At 36.3% G+C, this 21,922-nt stretch overlaps 1 protein-coding gene across 2 annotated transcripts in view; it reads left to right on the forward strand.

Moving 5' to 3' along the window:
- The first annotated feature begins 964 nt into the window (after positions 1-964).
- The window catches only part of LOC126412575 (TBC domain-containing protein kinase-like protein), a 79,049-nt gene continuing 58,091 nt past the window's right edge, over positions 965-21,922 (forward strand). Inside the window, exons 1-4 of one of the 2 annotated variants that reach the window (XM_050082221.1) lie at positions 965-1,192; positions 1,287-1,490; positions 15,613-15,859; positions 20,853-21,078. In XM_050082221.1, coding sequence (XP_049938178.1) covers positions 1,186-1,192; positions 1,287-1,490; positions 15,613-15,859; positions 20,853-21,078 — 684 coding nt within the window. In that variant the 5' untranslated portion in view covers positions 965-1,185. The remainder of the gene's footprint in view (positions 1,193-1,286; positions 1,491-15,612; positions 15,860-20,852; positions 21,079-21,922) is intronic. The other variant, XM_050082222.1, reaches the window with a different exon arrangement.

The raw sequence follows: 21,922 nt of genomic DNA on the forward strand, positions 1-21,922 counted from the left end.
TTTTCTGTACTATAACATTCATCTAGAAGGAACTGCATCAGCTTTGCTTTAAACTTCGGTATGTCTCCAACCAGTTCTTTTATTATTGGTGGGAGGGCATTAAAAATCTGGGTGACACTGTATAAAACCCCATCTGCACCATTATATTTGTTTTTATATCATAATGACTATCAATTTTTCTTCTGGTGTTATAATTATTGTACAAACTATTGGTTTTAAATACGGTGATACTTTTTTTAAACAAAGCACATCAGGGAAAAATATATTCAGCAGTTGTTGTAAAGATTTGAAGATCTCAAAACAAATTTCTGCATGAGTGCCTAGGATGGAACACTTTTCTTGTTATCAGTTGATTTCCTCAGAAAATTACCACATAGGCCATATGCTGACGGAAATAGCCAAAGTATGCTTTTTTATTGTGGTCATCTCCCTATTGTCTGATATGATTCTCAAGGCAAATGTTGCTGAGCTTAACCTTTTGCACAGATCTTGAATGTAGTAATGTCTCTTGGGTTTGCTGTCTATATGCAGACTAAAGAATTTGGAGGACTCGACCTTTAGAATCTATGGCAGACGATGAAGATACACGTACCGGTACCAGTATCGTAGTTTTGAGTGACAAAAGAATAGTAATCGCATAAATATTTCTGTCCACTAATACGTATTCACTGTTGAACTACTTCGATTGGACGTATTTTCTCAAGTCTATAGTTTCGAAGTACGGATGTAACTGTAGTACTGGCAGATGCGTTAAAATTAAACTTCTATAAATATGGCCCTGATATCAACCGCGTGTAAATGAATTATTTAGGTAATGTGAGCCATACTTACATAACTAGCATGTCAACAATCATTGCATTGGTTATTAGGTTTATTTATACCCGAAGGTGAAGATCTCTGACCACTGTCGATATGTTGTCAAAGTGGGCGTGCAGCGGGAAGTTTGTTTGGTCTTTGATGTATAGTGGCGCTATGTTTTGATTTCACCATGTTGCCGTTTTCTAGGTTATGTGTAGTGTATACTTTTACAGTTTATAGTCATCTGTTAAGATTGGATTCCTTGGCAGTGGGTGATGTGTTTTAAACAATAGCCACTCGCATGTTCAGTAATTTTATAGTCTTTTATGAACGTCTTTCTCTGTTGTTGAAGACGTTTACTGTCATCGGTGACATTTCATATACGCGATGACAGGTGACTTATTTCATCTCTCAGAAGTTTAGTTTCGTTATAGGGAATGCTTGATTCCAGTTTTATAAGGCGAACTAATTTTTCACAATTTCCGTAGCAGATAAGAAGCATCAAGATGACTTTGGAAGCCTCTTTGGAGGCATCACTTTCTTCGCCAGGAGCCATCCAGGCGAAATGTGTGGCAGTAATGGCCTGCCATTGACGCCGAATTCTATAACTATTTATGGAAGAGCACAGTTTCTGAAAACCATCAAACATCCGCATTTGTGTACATACGTGGACATAATAAGAGGAAAACATGGTTAGTTTAATGAGTAGTTTTGGTTCCATTAACTCTTGTTACTCACAATACCGTTTCGATGCCTGCATCTCGTGGAATTGGAGAGCAATATGTGTGTAACATCAGTTGTGTGTGCCTCCTTTTTAAACTTTCTAGCAGGCCATAAGTTCTGTGAATTATCTTCAACTTTTATAGTCCTGTCTTCCTCAGTTGCGTGTAATATTACGGCATATTAATAATTTTTACTTATTGACCGTCTGACAGCAACTGAATAACTGTTGTTGTTGTTGTTGTTGTTCTTCTTCTTATGCACGCCAATTTGCGGTTTTTTGGCTTTAAAACAAGCGTTCAGTGCATAGTGTTGTGGAATGGGAAAAAACCGCAAATTGACGTTCATAAGAAGAACAACAAAAACACCAAAAATGCAACAGGAGCGTAATATGTAGGAAATTGCCCACGCAACCTGCCACTGATGATGCCTCGCAGCAAATAAAGGCGAAACGCGTATGGCACTAAAATTGTGTTTTATTCAGTTGCTGTCAGACGGTCCATAAGTAAAAATTATTAATATACCGTAATCTGTGAATTATAATTAGCCATTCTCAATGGGTCTCAATGAATTCGCGTGTAACCATGTTTCTGGCATATTGTTTTCCGGTTCTAGGAATTTTATGAATTTGTAGATAGATCCTTGCCTTTCATATTGTTAGTTAGTACTTTAAAGACGAGTGTGGGTAGGAGTTGACATGCTGCCAGATGCTTCTGTGTGTTTGTTGTAAGACAGAACGTATTTTACAGGATGTGATATAATAATAGTAATAATAACAACAATAATAACATTCAACACAAACCAAAAGAAATTTTACCAGGCACTAGATAACACACACATTAAAATAGAGAATCCGCCAAACATAACAGACATGGAACACTTTTGGAGCAACATATGGTCAAACCCGGTACAACATAATAGACATGCACGGTGGATACAAGCAGAAACAGACACATACAAGATGATACCACAAATGCCTGAAGTGATAATTTTGCAGCATGAAGTCACACGAGCAATTAATTCTACGCACAATTGGAAAGCCCCTGGAAATGATAAAATAGCAAATTTCTGGCTAAATAAGTTCACCTCAACACATTCACATCTAACTAAATTATATAACAATTACATTGCAGACCCATACACTTTCCCTGATACACTTACACATGGAATAACTTATCTGAAACCTAAAGATCAAGCTGACACAGCAACCCCAGCAAAATATCGCCCCATAACATGCCTACCAACAATATACAAAATATTAACTTCAGTCATTACACAGAAATAAATGACACAACACAGAACAAAATTATAAATGCAGAACAAAAAGGCTGCTGCAAAGGAGCACGAGGATGTAAAGAGCAACTGATAATAGATACAGAGGTGACATATCACGCTAAAACTAAACAAAGGTCGCTGCACTACGCATACATTGATTACCAAAAAGCTTTTGATAGTGTACCCCACTCGTGGTTGTACACATATTAGAAATATACAAAGTAGATCCTAAATTGATACAGTTCCTAAACATAGTAATGAAAAATTGGAAAACCACACTTAATATCCAAACAAATTCAATTAATATCACATCACAGCCATACAGATCAAGCGTGGAATATGCCAAGGAGACTCATTAAGTCCTTTCTTGTTCTGTCTTGCTCTGAACCCACTATCCAACATGCTAAATAATACAAATTATGGATATAATATTACTGGAACATACCCACACAAAATCACACATTTGCTACATTTGGATGATCTAAACCTACTGGCAGCAACAAAACAACAACTCAACCAATTACTAAAGATAACAGAAGTATTCAGCAATGATATAAATATGGCTTTTGGAACAGACAAATGTAAGAAAAATAGCATAGTCAAGGGAAAACACACTAAACAAGAAGATTACATATTGGATAACCACAGCGGCTCCATAGAAGCGATGGAAAAAACAGATGCCTATAAATATCTAGGATACAGACAAAAAATAGGAATAGATAATACAAATATTAAAGAAGAACTATAAGAAAAATATAGACAAAGACTAACAAAAATACTGAAAACAGAATTGACAGCAAGAAACAAGACAAAAGCTATAAATACTTATACTATACCAGTATTGACCTCATTTGGAGTAGTGAAATGGAGTAACACAAACCTAGAAGCACTCAATACACTTACACGATCACAGTGCCACAAATATAGAATACATCACATACATTCAGCAACAGAAAGATTCACATTAAGCAGAAAGGAAGGAGGAAGGGGATTTATTGACATAAAAAACCTACATTATGGACAGGTAGACAATTTAAGAAAATTCTTTATAGAACGAGCAGAAACTAGCAAAATACACAAAGCAATCACTCATATAAATACATCGGCTACACCATTGCAATTTCATAACCACTTCTACAATTCTTTAGATCACATAACATCAACAGATACGAAGAAAGTAAATTGGAAAAAGAAAACACTACGTGGCAAGCACTTGTATCACCTAACACAGCCACACATCGATCAAGACGCATCCAACACATGGCTAAGGAAACACAATGTATACAGTGAGACGGAAGGATTCATGATTGCAATACAGGATAAAACAATAAACACCAGATATTACAGCAAGCATATTATTAAAGATTACACTACCCCAACAGATAAATGCAGGCTTTGTAAACAACAAATAGAAACAGCAGATCACATCACAAGCGGATGTACAATACTAACAAACACAGAATACCCCAGAAGACATGACAATGTAGCAAAAATAATACATCAACAACTTGCCATACAACATAAACTAATAAAACAACACGTTCCCACATACAAGTATGCACCACAAAATGTACTGGAGAATGATGAATACAAATTATACTGGAACAGAACCATTATAACAGATAAAACAACACCACATAACAAACCTGACATCATACTCACCAATAAAAAGAAGAAATTAACACAACTAATCGAAATATCCATACCCAATACAACAAATATACAGAAGAAAACAGGAGAAAAAAATTGAAAAATACATCCAACTGGCTGAGCAAGTCAAGGACATGTGGCATCAGGATAAAGTTGACATTATACCAATCATACTATCAACTACAGGAGTCATACCACACAATATCCACCAGTACATCAATGCAATACAGCTACATCCAAACGTATATATACACCTACAGAAATCTGTAATTATTGGTACATGTTCAATTACTCGAAAGTTCCTAAATGCAATGTAACATATACCGTACAGTTAAAAGGAAGTCACGCTTGGTCAAGGTCCACGTCACTTTCCATATTTTACCACACCTAAGGTCTGAGAAAGGAAAGAAGATAATAATAATAATAATAGCTTTATTCAACATCGAATGGTACACTGCACATGTACAAAGAAACAGTAATGATTAAAGTTATTTGTACAATGCACAAGACACATTCTTCTGAATATGTCATTAATTTACAACAAAATAGCATGTTTACTAATTTCACAAAGCATTTGTTGTTTTTCATATAAGTATGGTGCTGTTTTAATGTGTAGAAAGGGTGTTTTAGTAAAAATTTCTTAAGCTGATGTTTCACTTTAATTGTAAGAAGAGCCATGACTGCACTAGGCAGTGCATTAGCTAATTTTATACCTGTGTTCTGAGGCCCCTTTTCGTAAAGTGCTGTTCTGTGCCTGCCAATTTAAAATCTTTCTTTATTTCTGTATTGTACTGGTGGAAATCTGAATAAGTGTTTGGGTGCAATATTTTCACAAGCAATATGGCTTTTAGAATGTATGTGTTTATAACAGATAACACATCTGTTTTTGGAAACAAGTTGCGCAAGATTCCCTACATTTTACTCTACAGATTATTCTCCCACCCCCTTTTTTTTTCAGAATGATTAGCTTATCTAGATTAGCTTTGGTTGTTGCCCCCAAAATTTCAATACTGTAGTTCAAGTGAGAGGAGAAAAGAGCATGGTATGCAGTCTTTAGGACTACAGTGTCTTTACAGAACTTGCTAATTGTACTGATTCCAAATATATTTTTTGACAACTTAGTTACTAGGGAGTCAATATGTGTGTCCCATTTCATGTTGTTTTGGATTGTTACGCCAAGGAATTTTACACTATACTCTTTCTTTACCAATTCGTTGCCAATGTATAATTTAATTTCATTATTCAAACTACTTTTGTTAAACTCCATAAAACATGTTTTACTGGTGCTTACATTAAAGTGGCTTTCATTAAAAAACTGAACAATTTCTTTTGTCACATTATTACACTCGGCCTCTAGTTCATTGCATGATTCCTTTTTACACACAATGGACGTGTCATTGGCATACAGAACAATTTTGGAATTTATAGTACAGTATTTAATATCATTTACATAGATCAAGAACAGAAGGGGTCCCAACATCGGGCCCTGGGGCACGCCATATTTTATATTTGTATTTGTATTTCTTTATTGGTCCTGTAAATCGTGTTTAGGTACATTTTTTGCACAAACGATGTAGGACAAGTCAGGTTGGTACAGTATATACATCATCATACACATTGCTATTTTGAAAGGTTAAATAATTAAAAATTATTCAATACGTGTTGAATATTGATGACAAATTTAATATAATAAAATAAAATGATAGACTTATTAAGAATATTTGAGCAATTACACTATACTTTTCTGGTACTCTAAAAACTCGGAAACAGAATAGAAGCAGTGGTCAAGCAAGTACTCTTTCAGTTTCACTTTAAACTTTTGTAAATTTTGCATATGTTTCAAATAGTATGGCATGTGATTATACAGCATTATGCTAGTATGATACACTCCTCTCTTACAAATGTTTGTACTTACTGTATTGACAGGCAAGTAATGTTTCTGCCTAGTATCATGAGGGTGGTAATCACAGCTATACTTGAAGATATTTCCACCTTTTAAAATACTTCCTTTTTTTAAATTTAATATTTCATGCATATATAAGCAAGGAAGAGGCAGTATACTGAGATTTTTAAATATTGGTCTACAGGAATCTCTGTACTTAGCATGGTTTATTATTCTAACAATCTTTTTCTGTAGCCTAAATGTTTTGTTTGTACCTACGGAGTTCCCCCAAAAGATAATGCCGTACATCAGCAGTGACTGACTACTGCCATGGTACATTGTGATCACAGACGCATGGCTTGTATTTTGTGCGAGGATTCTTACTGCATACGTAAGTGTATTTAGCTTTTTATGTACATGGTTAAGATGTGTCTCCCATTTTTGGTTTTGCTGTATATGTATACCTAAAAATTTTGTGTTGCTCACAGATGAGACAGTTTTTCCATCAATTTTAAAAATTGGTCTTGCAGGATGTAGTTTCTGTGAATTGTGGAAATTGACTGTCACTGTTTTTTCATTATTTATTATTAGCTTGTTTGTCCTGAACCATTGTGTCAAATTTTGTATTATACCTGTAGCTGTTTTTTGTAGGCTTTCCTCATCACGTGATTTGATTAGGATATTTGTGTCATCTGCAAAAAGTACTGTTGTCCCTTTAGTTATTTTTTCTGACAAATCATTAACATAAAGAATGAAAAGAATTGACCCAAGGACTGACCCTTGAGGAACTCCATATGTAATGTTTTGTGCATTACTATAAAAATTACAAATTTTTTGTGTTTTTATGTCTTTGTATTTCATTTGAGTGATCTGTTGATGGTCATGAAGATAGGAATGTATCCACTTGTTTGGCAGGCCTCGTATTCCATAATTACCTAGCCTCTGCAACAGATTATTATGATCAATTACATCGAAGGCTTTACTAAGGTCAAGAAATATGCCAGACACATGTTGCTTATTATCCACTGCAGTTAGAATTTCATTTAAGAAGGTATAAAGAGCTGACTGTGTTGATCTGCCAGTTCTTAATCCGTCTTGTGCATCACTTATTATGTTTTCTTTATTTAGAAAGGCTGTCAGCCTTCTAAGAAATAGTTTTTCAAGAATTTTTACCAAAGCCTGACAATACTGATACAGGTCTATAGTATGCAGCTTCATGTTTGTCCCCATTTCTTGTACAGTGGTGTCACTTTTGCCATTTTCAGATTTTTCAGGAATATACCACTCACGAATGATGAATTGAAAATATCCGTTAGTGGTTCTATGATAGATGTTACACTTGCTTTGATGATAATATCTGGTATTTCATCAGTACCTGCTGAATACTTATTGGGTAACCTTTTTATAATGACAGATAATTCCTCAGGTGTTGTTGGAGACATGAATAGGGTTCTTGTAAGAATTTTTGTGTCTGACTGGAGTGTATTGCTCTGTGGTTGTGAGTTGTAATGTTTAGTAATCAGGTGGTGTGTAACATTAGAAAAGTAGTTGCTAAATTTATTAGCCACTACTGTGGGGTTGATTATTTTATTGTTGTTTTCATGAAGTTCTATATTTTTGTGGGCTAATGATGTAGTACCTGTTTCTCTTTTTATGATACTACAGGTTGCTTTAGTCTTATTCCTGGAATTTTTTGTTTGTTTGTCATTTTCCATTTTCTTTGCTTTTGTTATAACTTCTCTAAGTATTTGTTTATATTGTTTAAAGTAATTGATAAATACAGGATTTGTGGTTTGCTTTGAGTATTCATATAAGTTCCTTTTATTCTGGCATGATATTTTTATTCCTGTTGTGATCCATTTATTTGGTTTGTGCACAGAATTCGTAAGTGACGTTTGTTTAGGAAAGGCTATTTCAAAAAAATGTTTGTATGTAGCCACAAATTTATCAAACTTGTCATCTGTGCTGTTTGAACTGTTAACATCAGTCCAGATTTCTCTTCTCAAGAGAGAACAAAAGTAATGTATGTTTTCATTATTAAACTTCCTCACAATACTTCTAGTTTTCTGGGCTTTCGTTTATTTATGCAAGTGATCTCTGATTTGTAGACACCACTTTTTGTTTTAAGCAGAACAAATTGTTTTCTATTGCTCATATAATACTTTATTAGGTCATAAGCAGTGCCTCTAATGCCCATGCTTGTCTAATAAGATGTCAACATTCACACAATCAAAGGCTTTTTCCAGGACTAGGTATACACCTGTCACAAGTTCCTTGCTTTCGATACCCCTTAACACCTCTTCAATTAGTTGAGCAGCTGCAGTGCTGGTTGATTTACCTTTGAGGAATCCATTTTGTTTTTCAAACATCAGGTTGTGTTTGTTAAGGAAGTTTATAATCCTGTTGTATATAACTTTCTCAACTATTTTGGAAAAGACAGGAAGGATTGAGACTGGTCTGTAGTTTTCTATTTTGTTGTTGTCACCTTTCTTAAAAATGGGTGTTACCTGTGCTATTTTAGTCTGTGTGGAAAGGTGCCTGATTCTATTATATTGTTGACTGCTACAGACAGGGGTACAGGCTTTTAAAACATTAATATTTAGGCCATCATGCCCAGCTGAATTAGACGGTTTTAGAGAGCTAATGATGCCCATTATTTCTGCACAGTTTGTGGGTGCTAGATATATACTATGGTCATATGTGTTACCTTTAAAACTGTAGTGCATGTTTTTATGTTTGTCATTTATAGCTTTCCCTACAGAAGAAAAATATTCATTAAAAATATTTACAATTTCCAGTTGGTCTTTTATGTGCATGCCAGTGTCTTTCATACAGGATTTGTCATTGCAGGTTCTAAAACTGTTTATGACTGCCCAGATGCCAGCAGTTATGTTGTGTTAGTTTTGAAGCTTATTTGCAACATATACCTAATTTCTCTTCCAGTTGTCACACTGTTAAATATTTACACTTGAATCTATCAGAAGTAAAACAAACCAGGAAGTTATTAAATCTGAAAGAAGCACATATTACCCAATTGCAATACACGCACTGAACCAATCTTCTGATACTGAGTCATTGCGTGGGGGAGTAAGAGATGAACATGGACATAGACATAAGCATTTCTAGGAGTATTTCACCATTGATAAATGTAACAGAGGGTGAGGAAATACTAAATAGTGTGGAAACATGGAACATTTTAATATTCTGTCAAATGCAATGAAGTTTCTTAACAAAAAATCATAAGTAGAAAATATTTTTAATAATCATTTTTTAAGTGTTGTAGAGAAAATAGGATCCAACTATTCATTAGAAAATGCAAGGCTGTATATGGAAGAGGTAATGCCTGTGCAATTTGATAAAATTCAAATTCAAGTGACCTCTCCTACTAAAATTAGGAAAATAATAAATTCACTCAAAAGTAAAAGCTCACATGGAATTGATGGCATTTCCTACAGAGTACCAAAAGCTTTTTCCCAGCCACATATATTGTAGCTCACTGAAACAGGACTTTTTCAGGATGGACTGAGATATGCTATTGTTAAACCATTGCATAAATGAGGGGGGGATAGGTCTGATGCTAACAACTGCTGCCCTGTCTCACTTCTGACAGCTTTATTCAAAATTCTTAAAAAGCAATGTGTCAAGAGTAGCTTCGCATATTGTAAAAATTAAGTACTGAAAAAATCTCAGTTTGGTTTTCAGGAAGGCTTTTCAGCAGAAAATGCTCTCTGTCCTTTCATTGATCAAATATTACATGCTCTGAATAACCGAACACCACCCATTGGGATTTTTTTGTGATCCCTCCAAGACTTTTGATTGTTTGAATTGTGAAATTCTTCTAGATAAGTATAAGTTTTGTGATGTGAGTGAAAAGGCAAAAATTGTTTAATTTATATTACTGGGAGAGTGCAGAAGGTTCAAATTAGTAGTACAGATAGGCTGCAAAAATCAGCAGTGTCCTCTGAGGAGATATCAAGAACAGTGCCCCTAGGGTTCAGTGTTTGTTTTCATTCACCGTTTTCATATGGCATCATATTTTTGGGTAATTCATCATTAAGAGAAAGAGTATTCATTGCACAAAAGCTTGTAATCATAATAATGACTTGCCTCTGTACATTCGTGAAGATCCAGAGATATTCATGCAGATGATACAGGTCTAGTAATCACACTGAATAATCAAGAATTAGCTGAGGAAATTGTAAATAATATCTTTCACAATATGAGTATTATCTGCTTTTCTGCAAATGGGTTGACTTAATTTTGACAAAATGCAGTATTTACAATTTTGTACAGTAAATGGTGTAACACCGTTGATAAATATAAGCTTTGAACACAAGTCTGCTGCTAAGGTAGAGTATTCAAAATTTCTGGGTGTGTGCATTGATGAGAAATTGAATTGCAAGAAACACATGATCTGGTGAAACAGTTACACACACACACACACACACACACACACACACACACACAGGCACAGAAGGGGATGAATTATGCTGCCACAAAAATCTTTTGTCATTTGCCAAAGAGCATTAAAACTTAAAAGTCTCACAGATACCAACCATTATTTTAAAAAAATATGAAAAGAATTTCTACATGACAACTCCTACACAATAGCTGAATTTTTAGATATGAAGTAGTAATTCTTAAAAAAGTTATGGAAACTTATGTTAAACAGACAAGTTCCACATTACGAAATGTCGTATTCATGATCTATGGAACAAGTATTAATGTAATGTAATGATGAGAATGGGGAGAGACAGTCCAGTAATTAGACATATTTGCATTTTTTCAACAATGTCACATTAAATAATGCCCTGGTTGACTCATATTTAAGAAAGAAAGTGAGTAAATAGCTTATAAACCTTCTGTAAAAATAACACATGGTGCTCACCCACGAGCATTTTGTAGAAATCTTGTTGAGTTGGGCATTCTGGCTATTGCTGCACATAATATTTATGCCCTCATGAACTTTGTTGTAAATAATGCACTGTGGTTCAAAAGGAATGATACTGCGCATAATTACAATATCTGAAGGAAAATTGATAATCACTATTCGACATTACAGTTGTCTTTAGCCCAGAAAGGGGTCCACAATACTGCAACAGAAATTTTTATCAGTTAGCTAACGATATAAAATGACAAACAGCAAAGTCAAATAATCTGAAAAGAAACTGAAAAAGTTCCTCCATGACAAAACCTTCTATTCTGTAGAAGTGTAGTTACAATTGCAATGTGTAAAAAGTGGTTGCTAGAAATTACCAACTCAGCTCTGTATATTTTTTTAAAAAAATTACAAATTAATTTGCATTGTGAATGCTAAGTGACTTGTTTCACACCATTATAATTTGTCATGTAGAGTGATCCATGGAACAGGAAACTAACTTTGTGGTCTTATTAATGAGGAACAGTTCTTTTTTGTGAATAGCAGAGTACTAAATGTGTTGGTACTAAGGGTCGATATGTCCAAAAGACATGGAGTAACTGTGGGAAAGTCACCAGTAATAAGTAAAAATACCTAAAATAAGTGTAGAAAAATCAAACAGTTGAAAATACAGGGTGGAATAGTGACAGTATTATGAAAAGGGTAGCTGAGTCACAAACAGGCACAACAAAAAGACTCACACAATTAAAGTTTTCGGCCATTAAGGCCTTCATCAACAATAATCTATCTGCGACCCAGCATCTCCCTTATATCGTGAGTAGCAACTTTCCTTTTACAACATTGTTACATTCCACCCTGGATTTTCCATTGTTTGAAAAGAATGGTTGCTATTCACCATGTAGCAGAGATGCTGAGTCGCAGTGTGTGTGTGTGTGTGTGTGTGTGTGTGTGTGTGTGTGTATGTGTGTGTGTGTGGTTTTTTCTAATTCTGATGGGTGGCAAAAGCTTTGCTTGATAGTCATTTCGTGTGCCTGTCTGTGACTCAACATCTCTGCTATATGGTGAATGGCACCTGTTCTTCTCATAATATTGTTAAAATAAATGTGGTCAACACAAAGGGCAACAGCACCATAAATTTTTAATTTTTTGTTAAAATGCCATTTTCTCAAATCAGCACAGATAAATGAAACAACTAAAGGTATTTTCTTCTATATGTTGTTTGTAATGAAACTGTGTTGGAAGCAGGTGCTGACAGGTATGAATATTATTGAGAGTTCAGATTAATAAGTCATGGTTGCAAAATTCTGAAACAAATTATTCACTGAAGAATGGAAAAAAATGGTAGAGATTGATCTCTGGGGGAATGTGTGTGGGTTCTGGGAAAATGTAGGAACGTAAGAGAATACTCACCTTATGAATGACCTTAAAGATGCATTAAAAGAAAGAGATAGAGAGAGTGCAAAGACACATTTATGTCATATATAGAATTAGAAAAGCTTTTGAAAAAAAATGTCTGGAATAGGCTACACTCTTTCAGATTTTGGAGTTTACAGGTATAAAATACAGGGAGCAAAAGATCATGTGCAACTTGAACAGAAACAAGATTGCAATTATGAGAGTCAAAGGACATGAAAGGGAAACAGTGGTAGAGAAGACAGGGTTGTAGACTGTTGTCAGTGTTATTCAGTTTAAAGATTAAGCAAACTGTGTCTACATCTGCATCTGCATTTATACTCCGCAAGCCACCCAGCGGTGTGTGGCGGAGGGCACTTTACGTGCCACAGTCATTACCTCCCTTTTCTGTTCCAGTCGCGCATGGTTCGCGGGAAGAACGACTGTCTGAAAGCCTCCATACGCGCTCGACTCTCTCTAATTTTACATTCGTGATCTCCTCGGGAGGTATAAGTAGGGGGAAGCAATATATTCGATACCTCATCCAGAAACGCACCCTCTCGAAACCTGGCGAGCAAGCTACACCGCGATGCAGAGCGCCTCTCTTGCAGAGTCTGCCACTTGAGTTTGTTAAACATCTCTGTAACGCTATCACGGTTACCAAATAACCCTGTGACGAAACGCGCCGCTCTTCTTTGGATCTTCTCTATCTCCTCCGTCAACCCGATCTGGTACGGATCCCACACTGATGAGCAATACTCAAGTATAGGTTGAACGAGTGTTTTGTAAGCCACCTCCTTTGTTGATGGACTACATTTTCTAAGGACTCTCCCAATAAATCTCAACCTGGCACCCGCCTTACCAACAATTAATTTTATATGATCATTCCACTTCAAATCGTTCCGCACGCATGTGAAGCTTACCAAGGAGAAATTTAGAAAGTGAATTATGGTTCAGAGAGGAGAAATAAAATCTTTTAGGCTCATCGATAACATAATTCAGTGAGAGATGGGAAAGGACTGGGAAGTGTAATTGAATGGAATGGGTAGGGTCTTGAAAAGAGTTTATAAGTATGAACTAAAGTAAATCATGGGCAAGGGAGTGCAGTCAATGTAAATCAGGTGGTGGTGAGAGACTTGGATTAGAAAATGAGATACCAAAAGTAGGATGAGAATTTTTCTGTTTGGGGAGCAAAATAACTGGTGATGCATGAAGGAGGAGGATGTAAAACACAGAATGTCAATAATTAGAAAAGTATTCTGAAGAACTTTGTTTAATTCAAATTTAATTTTAGCATGAAGAAGTCCTTTATGAAGGTATTGGTGGAATGTAGTCTCATGTGGAAGTGAATTGAGGGGGGTAACCACTAGACAGGAAAAGAATAGAAGCTTTTGAAATACAGTAATACAGAAGAGTGCTGAAGATTAGATGGGTAGTAACTAATGAGAAGGTACTGAATTAAATTGGGGTGCAACCCGTTTAAAAGAAGGCACACACTGAAGTATCAAGGAAATTCAGTTTGGTAATGAAGGGAATATGGGGAGGGAGGGGGTGAAAATTGTTGAGGGAGACTTACACTTGAATACAGTGAGGGGGCTCAAATAGATGTAGGTTGCAGTAGTTATGCAGAGTTAGAGAGACTTGTGCAGGATTGATTAGCATAGAAAACTATGTCAAGCCACCCTTAAAGAACAAGGGACAGTAGATTTAATTAGACAATTGCTGTTGCTGTTCATTAATTGGGTCTGGGATGAAAGACTCCATATTACTTTCAACATGATAAATGCTGTGAATAGATTCATTTAGCGGTTCATATTTAATGCTCTTTAGATTTCATTACAAAGAAGGACCTTCCAAAATTTTGATTTAAAGTGTAAGTTAACAAGGATAAGTGCTTGTTAGAAACTATTGCTAGTGCAGGTTAACTGTCATTCATGTTCATTAGCACTAATTTCACTAACCTGTGCTAATATATTTTGTCATAGAATTAGTTAGGACTAATATAGGTTACAGTTAACTAAATAGCTCTCTCTTTGAAAGAGTCTAATGGTTTTTCATACCATTCATCTGCTAATGCTTGCTTAATATTTGCATGGGGACACTGCTTATTACAAGACAATCAGGTAGTCTAATACATTTCTAATTTTTTATTGGTAAAAATCTGTCATTGATATTTAAAGTAAGTTTAGTGGAGCTTAATGTGATTTCAGAGTAGAATCTCTGTCTTAAGGGATTCGTGATGTTGGCTAATCTTAGAAGCTCTGTTATTACATGAAGGTGCAATCACATTTTGTACTTTTAGCTGATCTATTGGGATTGCTCATCGGGTAAAGTGATTGCCTATTCAGGCAAGAGTCTCACCAAGCACAGTCCTTTACACTGTCAGGGAGTTTCAGAACAGTTGCTCACTTTGATAGGGAGTGGAAGATTCAGTCTTCAGACACCCAGTGAACCTTACCACAATACTTTAAATATGATGTTAATGCTGATACATGATCTTGCACCAACACAGTAGTTGCAATTAGAACACTTTTATGTTCTAATTATTTCAATGCAACTTCCAAATCACCCTGAAGATTTTACATTACCTGTTCTTTTACAATAGTTATGTTGTAATAGTAGCCTAAACACTGCCGCATTGCCGAAAGTGAGCTGTATCATGTCTCATTGAAACTGTAACACAACAGTGAAAAAGATACTGATATTTTAGTTAAGATTATTTATGTATACATTTGTTTACTGAAAGATAATGTTTATAAGGTTAGGTACTTTGGTTACTAAAAGTTATTCATGTTTCAGTTAGTGAGAGCTATTCACTTAATGTATTGTTAACTTTATTTGCAAGTGGGCTATGCATAAATTAACAGATTATAATTAATCTCATATGTCAAAGAATAATGTTTAATATATGATGAAAGTAAAATTGCTGCAACATTAAATTATGTTTCTAAGAAATTCTTTGTATAGTTACAATTATATTTTTCTAACATTGGCATTAATCAATACTTGTTGACAGAGAGGACGATGGTGGTGTGTCAGTATCATCCCAAACCTTTAAGTGGACAGTTTCTCCCACTCAACGCATTACAGAAATTTACTATGCAAATAGTTGATGCTTTAAATCACCTGAATACTTTGCGAATTGTCCATCGAAGTCTTTGTCCAGAAAACATATTAGTTGATGATAAAGGAGATGTGAAGCTCTTCAATTATGGACTTTATTACATGACTGGAGAAGGAACTGATGTTTCATTTCCCATAGGGTGAGTAGTGTTATAAAAATTTGAGTCATATGTTGTATAGAACAACAATTGTGTGGCTATTTTATGCCCAACAGTGGTATTTTCTTGGGAAACTGTCATATAGAGATTCCATGAGTTTGTAAAAGAACTCTGAGATTATTTTTTATCAGCAGGTTTTGTGTGTGTTTTATAGAGGCTGCTACCAATCACAGTTCTTTGTTATCATGCTAAAATTATTTTCATATTGCAGCATGTGTTGAGATATAACATCAGGCAGATTAGACCAGATAGATTGTGGGCATGGAGGCTGTGCTGTGAAAATTGAGTTCCCACCTGCAGTTTTTAGGATCAAATTCTAGTGCAGAGGATCCAAGCATAGGCATTGAAGCAGCTGTAGATTGGAGGGAAGTTGGAGCAGAATGAAAGAAGATCCACTGTCTGCTTTTACATAGCTGTGGTCAGTTGAATTATTGGTGAAGAAATGTTTCCAAAGAAGGGTTGCTTAAAAGAAAGCAGGTGTTCGACATGTCCAATAAGATAAGACTCAATATGGACTGAAAGTGAGGCCTTACAAAAGGACTGTCACTATCATATACAATTTTATGAGAGTACAGGTTTACAACCAGGTTAGGATTCTGGGGATGATGCTTGGGAATAGTGTGATTAATGCGATGAGAACTAGGTTGTAACTATTTCAGGAGGTGAAGTGGATTAGCTATGCAAGTTTTTTAGAGCTATGAGAGGTTAAGTGGGGGTAATGAATTCTTTGGTGGTTAATGGTATGCTCAAGTGAGAGTGGGATACGATGGTGCTGAGAATGTTGTTATAACTCCTCGAGAGCAAGTTTTGCCCACTTGCAGAATTGCTGTAATGCAAAATGAGCAAAACAAGAAAGGAAGGGTAGAGTTTAACACCCGCTGATTGTGGTTTTGCTAAGCAGCACATATACTTGGGTTATGAAAGGACAAATAGAAAATTGGCCATGCCTTTCTTAAAGAAATCATCCTGGCATTTACTGGAGCAATTTAGTTCAAAAATGGCTCTGAGCACTATGGGACTCAACTGCTGAGGTCATTAGTCCCCTAGAACTTAGAACTAGTTAAACCTAACTAACCTAAGGACATCACAAACATCCATGCCCGAGGCAGGATTCGAACCTGCGACCGTAGCGGTCTTGCGGTTCCAGACTGCAGCGCCTTTAACCGCACGGCCACTTCGGCCGGCCAGCAATTTAGTGAACTCACACAAAACCTAAATCAGGATGACCGAACAGAGATTTGATCTGTTGTTCTCTGACATGCAAGACAACTGTGCTAACCACTGTGCCACCTTGCTTGATCAAATTGAGCAGACACATATTAGTAGGTGACTATTAGTGTGCTAAGTAGAATTAACATTGGTCTATTGTGGTACCTGTCAGAAAAGAAACTGTAGTCAAACAGGGACTCAAAAATGAAAAAAGCAGCAGTCAAAAATAAATTTTGAAAATTTTGAGTGGTGTTTAGCAGAGAAGGGATTAAGGTAGTTCAGATAGTGAAGAGGGCTATATGCAGATAGTGGAAGAGGGCTATATGGAAGATGTACTATGCCAAGACCATCGTACTGATCATACGTGAAGATGAGCAGTCAAGAAGCTATATCCATGAATACTGTGGGGGATGTCTCATTATCTGTGTGTGCAGTATGTTATGTGAATATTCAGATACTTGATGGAGACTGCAAGTGTGATCTGACATTCATAAAATACTGTATTTTACTGAATGTTGCTCTTTATATGTAAAACCAAGTAGTAATTCTGTTCTGTTGAACATTATGTATATTTAACTGCAGATACAATTAGGTAACCATGTTGTGTGTGACGGTAAGCTAAAAGGTTGAAATATTAATTCAGAAAGCAACCAAACTCACTTTGTAATTGGGTTACTAATACACAGACTGGCATGAAAAATGCACCACATAATAAATAATGTGTAATTATCTATTCAGTCAAAGTGAAGTACTTTGTTCCATATTTTTATGTGTGGTATGTTATGTTTATTGCACCAGCCTCAATTGTTTTTCCCACAAAACCTTAAAAACAGATTTACTGAATATGAGGCAATGCTTCTGACTCTTACAGCATTTATTGTTCCACCTTGTATTGTTTCTCTTTCAGTTGTGTGTCTTTAGGATCCTTCTGTGAGTATTAGAATCAGATTTCTGGAGTGAGTTTTCTCTTAAGCCCTGAATAAACTACATGTGCTGTTGCTTTAGTGAAAGTTGATTGCAGCATGTGTTATGGTGGAGATGTGTTGAGAACTACACCTTCCACAATTTCCAGAACTGTAAGAGAACAAGGAAACTGGAAGCTATGCTAGGAAATCACTGTCAGAACTAAGACAAGCAGTATCGGCAAGAGATGGTCACTTCTTAGAACTTCAGTTTCTCTGCAACCATCACACCACTTCTGTTGAAACATGAAATCTGCTCCATCAAGTTTGAGGGATTCACCTGTGGGAGAACTATCCATAGACAACAAGAAGAAGCCATCTTCAATCCAGATGACATGCTACATGTCAAGAATCCACCATAAAGTGTTAATGCAGCTTGACTGTGTTTCACCAGGGAATATCGTGGCTGGAAAGCACAACAGTGGGAGCAAATGTTGTTCACCAGTGCATTGTGATTTATCCAATGATCACTTGATGGTAGTACAGAAATGGTCTGGATAAGGACTGGGAAAAAGTTTTCCCCTTTCATATTTTCACTGAGGATACCTTTTCAGGGTGATTCTCTCATGGTGTGGGCAGGAATCAGTATGACTGCAGGGACATATTTGGTCTCCATGGAGGACGGGCACCTTAAAGCACATCAGCATGTGGAGGAAATCTTTCACTCCATTTATTGATGGTTTTACAATAATACATGCTCATGTGTTGCAAGAATTGTGGGGTCAATGGAAGCATCCAATTCTACCCGTCTGCTTTGACCCATGACATAAGGGTGTTGTGGTGTGTGATATCATTAAGGCACGGAGTTTGAGTTGGCTGTGTTTGTAGATGTCTTGTCGTGTTTGATGGCACACTCTCATAGTTTTAGGTTTTGGTGTTTTTGTATCGATAGTTATGGTTGACCTATACAGGTCAAGGGAAATGACTGATTACAATTTTTGTAGTTTTATATGAAGGCATTGGTGTTTTGGTATTGTCAGCTGTGGTCAAGGGAAATGTCTGATTCCAATTTCCATAGGTTTTACTGCTTGCATTGGTGTTTTGGTATTGTCAGCTGTGGTTGACCTGTACAGGGTGTTACAAAATTTGATCACGTTGGAATGAAGCCTCATCCGTAAAGAGAACATTTGCACTGAAATGAGGATTGACACATTGTTGGATGAACCATTTGCATAAGTGTACCCGTGGAGGCCAATCAGCTGCTAATAGTGCCTGCACACGCTGTACATGGTACGGAAACAACTGGTTCTCCCGCAGCACTCTCCATACAGTGACGTGGTCAATGTTACCTTGTACAGCAGCAACTTCTCTGACGCTGACAGTAGGGTTATCGTCAACTGCACGAAGAATTGCCTCGTCCATTGCAGGTGTCCTCGTCGTTCAAGGTCTTCCCCAGTCGCGAGTCGTAGGCTGGAATGTTCCATGTTCCCTAAGATGCAGATCAGTTGTTTCGAACGTCTTCCTGTCGGGACACCTTCGTTCTGGAAATCTGTCTCGATACAAACATAACGCGCCACGGCTATTGCCCCGTGCTAATCCGTACATCAAATGGGCATCTGCCAACTCCGCATTTGTAAACATTGCACTGATTGCAAACAGTGTTCGTGATGAACACTAACCTGTTAATGCTACGTACTGATGTGCTTGATGCTAGTACTGTAGAGCAATGAGTTGCATGTCAACACAAGCACCGAAATCAACATTACCTTCCTTCAATTGGGCCAACTGGCGACGAATTAAGGAAGTACAGTACATACTGACGAAACTAAAATGAGCTCTAACATGGAAATTAAGTGTTTCTGGACACATGTCCACATAACATCTTTTCTTTATTTGTGTGAGAAATGTTTCCTGAAAGTTTGGCCGTACCTTTTTGTAATACGCTGTATACGTCAAGGGAAGTGTCAGATTCCTGTAGATTTTGTAATTATTTTGTTGTGTGTTTTGGGATCATGGTATGTTTTTTTACTGTTATATTTAGCTTGTCCCCTCCCTAAACCCCCAATTTCCCGCAGTTGTCCCATTAGTTTGATTGTATTTTTGGAGCGAGATGTTATTGCTTTATATATAAGTATTTTTGTGTATTTTGCTGTGTGTATGTAGTGACATCATGGACACCATATTGGAGACGCTTAGAATAGCCGTTTCCGCCATATTGATGACGTCTTGGGTCAAAGCATACGGATGGAATTGGACACTTCTGTAATCTCGAATTGTGCAAGAGTTGTTGGGTGAAGTGGAGATTTGTACTATGTCCTGTTGAACACGTATGGAAACAGGTGGATTTAAGGGCACATCAGCAGTATTTAGAGGCCCTACTGGACCTTTGGGAGACCCTCCTGGAATAATGAGGAGATTCATCTAGAGGATATTGTAGCATTAATCAGGAACATACGTGAAAGGTTGGATGCCATGATTGGTGCAAGAGGAGACAATATACATTTTCGAAGATGCAGGGAGATCTTCGAAGTGGTGCATTACCTTCATGAACGTCTCAAAATTTGCTTGAAGTGTGAAGCCATTTGTTTCACTTCCACACCTCTGGCTTAATTCATTTATAATCATCCTTTTTTATTGTTGGACACCCAGAAGGTATTATACATCAGTAATTTATTGTAAAAATAGATTAGTCTCATAAAAGTGACTGGAATTTAAAATAAGAAATTCAAAATAGAAATTCTGTAAGAAATGTGTGTTGTTTTTGTTTTTGAGCCAGTCGCTGTTTAGTGAATAACATATCTATTGTAGAATCTTTCCCTTCATTGTGCCACTAACACTGGAAATAATTTTAATTACCATTCCAGCCATCCAAAATACATGGCTCCAGAAGTGTTGCTTGGTGCACAGTCAGGACCAAAAGTGGATGTTTGGTCATTAGGTATGATACTACTTGAACAAGCTATGGGTAAAACACTTTGGGCTGGTTTACGCCTGGCTCAGTGGCTAAGAAAGGTTCTTAGTTTGCTGCATTGTCCTAGTGTTGTGGAGAAGATAGCAAGAGAGCATAACTGCTGGGAACAGTTACAACAGGTTAGAAAATGATGTTAATTGTATTTTTCCATTCATGCAGATGTACTGGTTTGAATACTGTAGTAGTCATTTATGTAACACATGAAGCCTTGTTACTAAGAAATGTTTATGGATGGTAAAAATGCATGTATAGTAATGTTGAACATAACTTAATAAAACAAAGTGCATGTCTGTGGATGAGGGCCACACCAAGTGCAGAGGTTATGAGGAAACTAGAGATAATTGTATACTTTAGCAAAATCTGAACTACAACAATAGTTACCAACTTTTAATATAGTTACCAACTTTAATTTGTATAGAATAACCAGAGAGTGATAAATACGAATGTCTGAGTAATTCAGCATGTCTGACTAATTCAGCAACACACTTCCCCGAGTCAGACGATAACACTATGATGTTCAATTTGATGGCAAAAATTAAATGTTTGATCTACATTATAACCGAAAATTTCACAGAAAAACTAATGAATTAAATTTGGATGAGTACTTAAGACTATTGGTAAAGAGAGATCCATTAGCATATAATGTCCTTTGAATTCAGTTAGCAGCATGCATCAGACAATACCTTGTAACAACATAAATTTCCAGGAGTACTTAATTCTTATTTATAGAGTCATCTTCCATGGTTATGATACAAAGAACATTTAAATAGTTTTTAGAACGTGTAAATAGTTTTAAGTGACAGCAAAGTTTATATACACTCCTGGAAATTGAAATAAGAACACCGTGAATTCATTGTCCCAGGAAGGGGAAACTTTATTGACACATTCCTGGGGTCAGATACATCACATGATCACACTGACAGAACCACAGGCACATAGACACAGGCAACAGAGCATGCACAA

The sequence above is a fragment of the Schistocerca serialis genome, chromosome 7, assembly GCF_023864345.2.
Source record: "Schistocerca serialis cubense isolate TAMUIC-IGC-003099 chromosome 7, iqSchSeri2.2, whole genome shotgun sequence".
Taxonomy (NCBI): Eukaryota; Metazoa; Arthropoda; class Insecta; order Orthoptera; family Acrididae; genus Schistocerca; species Schistocerca serialis.